Below are 10,145 nucleotides of genomic sequence, written 5' to 3'. Positions count from 1 at the left end.
TGACTTCTTACTGGTTTTTACTCTTTTTACTCAAGTAAGCTTTTCAGATTGCTAGATTTCTTTTAAAGACTGATTTGGATTCATGTTAATGCTGATCTTCTCTTGCATTTCTTAGTTACTCTTTCAGGTAAACATGACACTGTGAAAAGTGCTGTCCTTACCTTTTTTACCTTTTTCCACTTCTTTAGAAAAACATGTTATATAGGTATCTGGTTCCCACTGCAAGTGGTAAGATAAATGAGCAGTCTCTTTAGAACACACAGTTGTGGATCTTTATAGTCTCGCTTTTGGGGCCTTTGTTTTTCCTGTCAAAACAGGGTGGCAGCATTAGTCTGTTGCCACGTAGTTGGGAAACAGAGTAAGATTCTCTTCCCAATACTCTGTGAAATAAACAATATCCTACTATACAAATAGTTATTTTGGAAAGCGTGTATGTTGGAATCTAAAGCAGTAGGTGGGTGTTTCTTTTGTTACAAAAGGCATATATTATGACCCCGGTGTGGTGGTACAACCTAAGTGCTGAACTAACTGCCGTGGGAGTAGCTGTATGCTTAATTATTGCACAGTAATAATCGTTAAAGCCAGAGTGGGTGAGGCACTGTTTTGAAACATGGAAGCACCAAAAAAGGAGCTGTCGTTTTAAGATTTTATAATTTGAAAGTGTGCTTTATTTATAGGCTAGGAACTGACCTTACTAAAGTCCTTTTTTATTTTTTTTATGCCTACAGACTCAGAATGAATCCTGAGTCTACTGAAATCAATGTAACCAGAATTACCTCCCGTGTGAACATATTCCAAAGATCATCAAGTCAGAGGCCAAGGCATCCGCTGGTTTTTAATGTACTGAAATCTAGCTCTGTACTGGAGACCCATTTTATTTTTTATCTGAAGACTAACCATAGCAGCTTCTGGCTCCTGTGGAAAGAACTCCGATCTGCACCTGAAGTCCAGGCATTAGAGTTCGTACATACAAGTCAAATTCCCAAAAGCAGTTTCTGTGCTTTTGTTGGATAGTTGATGTACCGATTAGAGGTGCTTTTCATTTCCTTATTTGCACGCTATTCTTATCCGAGTGGAGTTACGTATACATACGTTCACATGCCATTTCTCAGTTAACCTAAAGACCAGATCCCAAAACCGTGTAGTCAGCATAACATTCCATGGTGAACCTGGGTTTCAGCACTACACTTCTGTGAGACAGCTCAGACCACATCTATCAGTCTTTTGGACTTGTTCCTCCTTCCAGGCCAGCTCCTTTTATGTTGCCTTTCTCTGCCTTTTGCTTACACTTACTGACACAGATCTGTTTGTGCAGGAATCTGATTAAAGTAAAACAAAAGGAAATCATCCTGGTGATCAGAGTAAACTTTTTTCCACTGAAACTTAATGAATTGAAAGGAAAGAATGGGGTTAGGATGAGTGTTGGCCAAGGGAAGGAGGAACAAGTAATTCATTTTTGTTACAAGCAACTTCCTGTGTGCACTCAGCCATAACGTTAAATTGCATCTTAACTCTTTCCCGTTCAAAGTCCAACCCCGAGTGGTTGGATGCGCTGAGGATTCTCAAGCTCACAAGTGAGAAAGCAGTTTGTGCTCGAAGATGATGGATCACATGTCCTTGTACCTGTGTGTTATTGCTGCCCCTTGGGTAACTAAGAGGTTCTCTCTAAGACAGGGAAGGGTAGAGGAGAGGTAGCTTACATCCTCTGCCCTGTGGAAGCGGGCTGATAGTAGAGGCTGCTCCGTAAAAACAAAGAGCCCCTTAACAAGGATTTGGTCTGAGTGAGGCTGTGCCTTTAGCCCAGCCAAGAGTTTAACATCTGAAGATGTAAACTGTTGCAGCAGCGCGAAGGTAGACGTGGTAAAGCCTTGGTGCACAATTCAACCGTATTGTGTGTACAATGCAAACATGGTGTATACGTAAAGTTGCATTATGTACTTATGCGCTGCTCAGAATACCAACTGCAGGAGTGGGATATACCAAGAATCAGCCTTGCAGTGTGACCTTCTTCCTTGGGAGCTGTAAGCTGTGGCACTAACAGCTTGATGTGGCATCTGCACACCTGCTTAGCTTGCTGGTTAAAGAGCACAGAGCCAGTGCTCTGCTGCTTCACGTAGCCATGGGGGCAGGAGGAAGGGCTGTCAAGTTCATCCTGGCTAGCTGCTTATCAGAAAAAAAAAACAAAACCCACACCAAAACAAACTGCACCTGCCTTTTTCCTGTTTCATGCCTGCTTTGCAGTACGGCTGTTAAAGCTGGCAGCTTGTCCAGGGCATGGGCTGCAGCTTACTGTTATCTGAGCCAGCTCTAATTAGAGCATGTTTCAAATCAGCTTGTCCCTCAAGAAAGCTCTGCCTCTATCCTTGAGACTAATCTATGTGATTATTATTATGTGGATGGAAGCTTGCTGCAGAGTGTTTTGCACAATCTACACAACAGTTGAAGAGTTACTGTGGTAGACAACATGCAACCAACACAAGTGTAGCTTTCTATGAACTGCTACGTTCTAGAACTGGAGTCTCTTAAGTTTCAAGTGAGCAGTCAGTATTTTTTAAGAGTAAATTTTACTTAGGCTTTTTTTTTTCTCCTGTTCACAGAAACACTTGTGTTTTTTTCCCCTACATGCCCTCTCAGTATCAGTTCAGGGCAATGTTCTGTTACCAAGGATAACAAAAGAATTCCAGAATAATCACAAGACACCCTCATTTTCTTTGTTTAGTCAGTCATTTCTGATAAGTAAGTTTTGTCTTAAAGCTGATAGAAAAGGAATACTCAAGTTTGTTTTGTTTTCTGTAAAGCAAGAATCAGTTAAAGCAAATGCACCTACAAGTTAAGTCACCAGCACTAACTAGAGATTTTCTTGCAGTCAACAGCTTCATTTAAATCGTGACCAAAATTTAATTACCTATTAAGATAAATATGGTTGTATAAACTACTGGAACTTTGTTTAGGGTTTTTTTGCAAAGTTTATTTTAAGTTAATTTGAGAATATATTGTGAATTCTAGAATCCTTGCTTGTAAACGGATCTTTTTTAAAATGGTTTGTAAAATAGCAGAGATGGCATGGAAGTCTTACAATGAAAGTACAATAAATTGCTTTGTCTTAGTTTACTTGAAGTGTTTGACTGGAAAATAGTTGGTTTGTGTGTTTTGGTGGTGAGTGGCCTGACCCTTGCTATGTTTTAGGGAATACCATTTTACACCAGATGTTAACATTAGTTCCTGTTACATATCCCACTGGATAATGATACTTTCCAGATCTTTGTCTTGGAATGTTTTCAGACCATGTTATCCTTAATAACTACATTTAAGAAAAGAAGCAAAGGCCTAGGTTTCAAGAGTTGTAGAAAACCCTCAAGGTAAGCAGCAACACATTTGGTACTTACCTTGTCGTCCTGTGTTGTGGCTGTAGAGTAGTAAGTGGCCACATGTACTTTGTGGTACCAGCCCCTTAAGCAAGAACTTCATACTAGCTTCCTTTTTAACAGAGGTAGAAGTAAACTTGTTTTGTGATCATAGACGAGGCATCAAGCTGTGCTGAAGTATAGACAAGTGGTTAGAGACAGCCAGTGGAAGTGATAATGCCATAAGGAACCTTACCATGCTCATGGCAGTGTAGAACAAGCCTTTATTTGAGACAAAGTAGAGACAAAAAATAATGCACACATCATTTTTAGGACACTTTTGAGAAATGCATTCACGTCGCGCGGTTTCAGATTACACCACAGTTATGATACCCTTAGCAGCCCAATAAGTTAGGAGGCAGGTATCTCCGGGATATTGCACTGTTCCATAAGCTAGAACGACAACTTCCTCTTGTTGCTGGAACAATGAACCATTACCAGGACAGACCACATCATAAAGAGCCTTGAACAGCTTAATACTTACATCTACAAACCTGGCCCACATGTAACTGGATTTCAAGTATATTAAGTATTCCACAACCTCCAGCTAACAGTCAAGTGATTTTTACATTGCAGTTAGAGTTTTAAGACAACAGCCAAAGATCTGCATCCAATTGCCATTAGATTCAAAGAGCTGCTTTTTGTATTGTAAGCATTACAGTAGTCACGGTACCAGACTCCTCTTGAGGTTGCCCCTGCTAAGACTGTGTTCTGGATGGGGCAGCAACGTCACTCTTTCTGCTGACAGGCATCTTTGTAGAGTTTGCTGTAATCCAGGGATGAAGCAGGACATCCTTCAGGGGCAGTCGATGGAATGGGTTATGCTTCAGGAGCTTCGAAATTAAATCCCTTGCACCTTCTGTTACAAATGGAGGAAACCTGAATTCCACCTAGGGAAAAAGGAAGGACACTAAAGATGACGCAAAAGTTCTTTGGCAATAACCAAACGAGAGAGGCAAAAGGCTCTACCCTTCAAAGTACCTCTAGAAAGGAAAGCTGTGTCAGCCTTGTGGGCTGTACACCTTATGCATATTGAGGTGAGGTTATCTTCAGCATCGTGATGAAGCTAAAGTTCTCAATGCTTGTACAAGTTAGTGTACTTTTCAATGCACTTCAAACAAAATTTGTTCGCTGGAACTTTTCTAGGGTATGCAACAGGAAAAGTTAAGCTTATGTATTTTTAGTAACATCTTGAATGTTTAATATTAGTTTTAAAATTGGAAAAGGAAAGATGTGGTGAAGGTTAGTTGCTTTATTAAAGAGGTAGAAGTTCTAGATGCAGGCAGAAGCAGGGTAGGCCTAAGGAAGCAAGGCAAGGTATCTTAAGGTCTCAGTCTTTCTGCTGAATGACTGAAAAGTTTTAGGAACTGAGGTTTTTTACATATCATTATGTGTTGCTACAGTTTAGTTATAATACACACCCTTTTGCAAAACTGACCATTTGTTAAGCTTCAATAAGACAACAGAACTGAAATGCAGCATGATTCAGCTAGTCCAAAGAAGTGTTGGCACATACCCTGGAAATAGCTCTGTAGGTTTCCTGGTATGTTTCTGCTTCAAAAGGTTAAGGAATTCATAGCACAGAACTCCTAGGCTCCAAATATCCACCTTTTCATCGTGTGTTCTTCCCTCGATCATTTCAGGAGGCAGGTAGTCAAGGGTCCCACAGAGAGTTGTTCTCCTGAAGAAAAGGCAAGAGACTCGCTCGCTGATTTTAGCAATTACAAGATCCATTTTGACAGTCAGATTGAAGCTAATGCTGTCAGTCAGCTGTACCTCAGTACAGCCTACCCTGGATAGGCTCAGCACCACCAGAATACCTGGTAAGAAAGTTCTGGCAGTAAAAGTCTTCTACTTTTGCTTTAAAGCATCTCAGTCGCTGCATTCAGTTTTAGCCTTCCTTTTTTCATCCCACTTGCTAGATCAAATAAAGTCTTTTCAGGCGCAGTTCACACCAGCTGAGGAAATGTCTGAAGTACATCACCAGTGTGAGGCCTGAACCCAAGTGGTGGTCACTAACCTTCTTCCCTTGTTTCAGGTTCAGAAAGTTCTGAACAAGTTCTCTACACCAGTTGTGTGTACACTCTGTTACACCAATTGACTATTAAGACCTTTGCTAGAGTAGACCGGTTCTTAAACGATTCCCCCCATCCTCCCGCAGTATTTTAGAAGTTTACATTTACCTCAATTCCACAACTAAGTGTGACAAAAAAGCTAATATTTTCACTACAGAAATATTTCACTGCATAAGACACTGCATTCTCACCTAGAAGATGGAGCATGCACAGACCATCCAAAATCAGCAATTTTTAATTCTCCGTTTGAGCCCAGCAGCAAGTTTTCTGGCTTGATGTCTCGGTGGATCACACTCTTCGAGTGACAGTATGATAGCGCATCTGCTAGTTCTGTGATGTACTGCATTTAGAGAGAGAGCAAATCTTTAAAGATTACAGACATTGTCACTGTAGCTTATCTGGCTACAGTATAGCCTTTTCTAGAAATAATTAGTAGTTTACACTAGAGCAATTATTCCTTAAAGCCTTAAAAGTCTGCAGTACAGGCTCCCCCTGAAGTGACCAAGCACTTGCAATATTAAGCAATGCTGAATAATTACACTGGTTCTGTGCAGTAATTTGTCTTCCTAACGTATTCCTTGTTACAAGTGCAGAAGCAAACTAGCATCTAAGCAAACTCAGTGTCACACAAGCAAATACGGAAGTTTATCTGAAGAGCTAACTTTATGCTGCACATATTCCACATATGAAGAGCAAATAACAGGTAAGAAGCCAGAACAACCTACAGTAGCAGTTCTTTGCTCATCAAACTTGGTAAGCTTCTGCAGTTCTTTGTAGACTTCTCCACGAGGTGCATACTCTAGAATAAGGTAGACTCTTGTAACATCATGGAAATAGCCATATAATCTGAGAATGTTGGGATGCCTGCAAAGATATTTAAGTAGTCTTCTGAGCAAAGTATTCGTCCATATAATCATAGTTTCTCTTTCCCATCCCCCCCCTCTCAAGGCAAGCATAGGGACGACTTCAACATCTTCCAAGTGTTCCTTCAGCTCACAACATGCCATTAAGAGAGACTCATAGCAGATAAATGGTATTTTATCAAAGCAGCACCTTAGATTCCCTGGTAGCAAGCAGCTAGAGAAGAGTTTGGCTAATTCATATCTTCTTAAGCATACCTTTCTGCAGCAGCTGGAAAAGCAGATTACCATTCAAGGTGCCAATTCCTATAGGTTTTGGAATTTAAGCTTAAACACTTTAAACGCTTTCCATGAAAACTAATTTCTTTGCAAGTTGGGCTTATTTTCCAGGAAGCAGAAAGCCAAGCTCAGAGTCTTAGGAAGTTGCAGTTACCCACATAAATCCAAGCAGCATATGTGGAATTATTTATTTTTTTTGTACTAAGGAGATTTGTTACTAGAGTTTACTTCATTGCAACATAGAAAAAGGCAAGAATCTTAACCAGCAGTTTCGAAGCGTCATGTGTTTGAAAAGAAACTTTTCTTTTCTGCAATAGGTTATGTTATAAATAAGGTTACTGTTTACTTGAACACAAATGAAGCAGAGCATAACTGGTCATTAAGCTTTACCTAAGATGGGACTGTATTTCAACTTCTCTTCGTAGCTGATGCTCTACACCAGCTTCCTCAAGTTGCGTTTTAAAGAGCACTTTCAGTGCAAGGATAAATTTACTCTGCTTTTCACGTGCCAGGTACACGTTGCCAAACTTTCCTTTCCCCAGAGGACGACCAATTTCAAAATCATCAAGAGACCATTGCCTTCTGCAAGAGGAGAGAGAAAGTTACAAAACCCAGATACTTGTGTGGGCTTTGACTCGTAGGTTTACAATCTGTAACGTTCCTGTTCAGTAGATGCTTAGTGATTTGAACTACATTTCTGGATTTTAGTCTTAAAAGACCAAGAGAATAAAATAGACATTGAGACTTTTCAAAAGAAAGTTCTGAAAGCTAGTCTCTTCTTTCCTAAAGTTTATGCACAGAGATGCTAGCATCAGCCACACGACAGCAAAATCCAGACTGTGTATACCAAGCCAGGCTCATTTCAATACACTTAACAGAGACACATTACTAGTGCAGGTCAGAACTGTTTGAGGTGGTGACACAACAAATTAACTTCATCCTTAGACTCCAGTCTCTTGCACACATGAAAGGCTTTGGTTTCAAATGCTTATCTTGTGACTGGAGCAGCGGCTATCAGTGTTCTCTCATAGGAGAACTATTACTCATTTAGCCAAAAGTTTTCTTTAGAACACAGGGAACCTTCACTCCTTAGAATTATCGGGTCAAAGTAAGTTTTCCTAGTTCCATGTTCTCTCTGTGAAGTGTAGGGCCAGTCATCTCCACAACCAGGAGTCACAAGTAGCTTTCTAGGTAGCTGCAACTTAGTTGCATTGTCAAGTGCTACAAATTACAAACAAGCCTAATCTAACAGGACTCGGCTAAGACAATTTAGGCATAAAACTTACTTTTTAGTCTCTTCATTTTTCTTTTTGGTAGTCTCCTCACTTTTCTTTTTGGCAGTCTCTTCACTTTTCTGTTTAAAGGTGCTTTCTGCTTCAGAATTTTTTGCTATGTATAGAGAAATAGATCAACGTTATGAAGCAGACTCACAAACACAACACAAATTGACATGGGAGCAAATCTAACATCTGTGGAATACCTGAAACAGTTCTCAGAAGACACTCAATGACATTTTAAACAAACTAGCATAACTTATTATTGGCAAAGCACCACAACAGTTATCAGTGCTATCAAGATGTAAAAGGTTTTTTTCACATTAAAAAAAACACTAAAAAAATGTATTACTGTGTATCAGAGATTAACATGAAAACTGGAAAAATTGCAATGTATGAGTGCCAATTACAGTAACGCACAGCTGACTAGTGAGCATCTGGAAATTTTTAAACACCTTTGTTGACTCTAACTGGGTAAAATCCTGGCACCGAGGATGGTGCGGTAACGTCTAAGCTGAAGTATGTGCTGCTATTGTGTTTCAGGGCACAACGAAGTACATCTCTGCAGGCCTGTCCCACATCACCAACATCAGCTTTAGGTTTTCTGCACTGGGCTCTGCTTCATAGAATAGAAGTTTCCCAGGTATCACAACTGCATAAAGACATGTACGTCACCTTCGGAATTACCAGGTGCTGGAGCCTGTTGAGGTTTTTCACTGTTCTTGCTTGGAGCCTGAGGCCTAGCAGTGGCTTGGACCGTAAGTTTTGGTCGGGGCTGCTGCGTTGTCTGGTTATTAGACAGTTTGTGGTTTGACAATGCAGATTTTTGTGATTGCACAGGAACTCGCTGGGCAAAGTTTGAAGGACACAGAACACGTTGTGCTTGAACTCCACCATTCAGTAACCGGTTCTGGGAAGAATGCTGAGACACAGGGACACGTTTTGGGACATCTCCAATGGGATTAGCAATCTTCAAAAAGAAAATATTAGATGTTAGTTGTAGAATTGCATCCTATAACCTTTATAGCTTCATTCAGTAGAACAGGAATAAAACACAAAGCCATGTTAATGGGAAATATTAGGGTAGTTTTATGTTATGTTTTATGAATAAAAGCATTCTTAAGTTTCTACATTGACAAGAAAAAATTAGCTGTTTTCTACAATAGCTTACTTACTTATAGCTAGCAGAAGAACTTTTCCATACACATCTGAAGAACGTCAGCCAAAAAGTATTAAGATAGCAGATCCTTACTACAAAAACATACACCGCTTTGAGTCGTTGCTTCCTGTAATGCTGTTCATCTTAATATACTTTGTACTGCAATGGGAGTTCAGCAGAACAAAGCAAGTTTATTTAGTAAGGTTCAGCTACCTACTTTTAATCTTTTGCTTCCAGGAAGGGAAGGTAGTTTAGGCTTATCCTTAAGAAATTATTTGTTGTTAAATTCAAATGTTAATCATTAGCTTCTCTTATTTTTTATCCTCCAGTGATATCTATGCAACAAGTTGTACTTTTTTCTTACCCTAGATACTATTTTAGTTGTCTGGTTCCATTCACTAAAAAGAATGTATTGACAGCCTGATTAAAACAAAGCTTTGTTTATGCTATTCTGAAAGCTTACTAGGACTTTTTTTTAAACTTAAACCAGCAAGAAAGTACCTCTGTTTTTCTGTACAGAAAAAGTATGTAATCAGGGCGATCCTGAATACTGCTGCATGAGCATGTACTTCAGTATGGACATTAACACAGTGCCTGCTTTTAGAAACTATATCTGGAATGAGATGAGCACACCCATTTGATCGCTAAGGGATCCTATAGTTAAAATGAGAGGATTTCCCAATTCAAGTATGATAAATATAAACAAAAATTAAGTAACCTCTGGACCCTGTTCTCCACAGAGGAAGCTACTGAAAGACAAAATTAACAATTGTTTCCTGCACATGGAAAACATTTTATCAAGACAATTTCACTCCTGTTTGCTACTTAGCACAGTTAATAATTGCCACAGAGGGTCTGAAACCTGCACCTCTGGTGTGATCGGGAGAAACGCACCCACCAACCCAAACTTACCTTCGCAGCACGACTCGGGTATCCGGAATGGTTCTCTTTCACAGTCTTGTCCATGGCGCCCGAGAGGAGACACACCGGCCTAGCCTAGGGAGGAGACGTAGCGAGTAGGGGCGAGCTCCCCACAGAACACCCCCGCGCCTCGGGTCTCTTCTCCAAACCCGCCCCCACCCCCCAGGAGGCCC

The 10,145-nt window shown here is 40.2% G+C and overlaps 1 protein-coding gene across 1 annotated transcript; it reads right to left on the bottom strand.

The window, feature by feature from the left end:
• Nucleotides 1-4,102: 4,102 nt before the first annotated feature.
• Nucleotides 4,103-10,017, bottom strand: LOC104273218 (aurora kinase A-like). The gene is given in 9 exon segments (XM_009868467.1): nt 4,103-4,294; nt 4,921-4,970; nt 4,973-5,085; nt 5,671-5,819; nt 6,205-6,343; nt 7,009-7,200; nt 7,905-8,007; nt 8,580-8,862; nt 9,964-10,017. Coding segments are annotated over 9 exon segments (1,275 nt in total).
• Between the last annotated feature and the right edge of the window lie 128 nt (nt 10,018-10,145).

Source organism: Apaloderma vittatum, unplaced genomic scaffold (genome assembly GCF_000703405.1).
Source record: "Apaloderma vittatum isolate BGI_N311 unplaced genomic scaffold, ASM70340v1 scaffold29454, whole genome shotgun sequence".
Classification (NCBI taxonomy): Eukaryota; Metazoa; Chordata; class Aves; order Trogoniformes; family Trogonidae; genus Apaloderma; species Apaloderma vittatum.
This window is presented reverse-complemented; position numbering and strand designations above follow the sequence as displayed.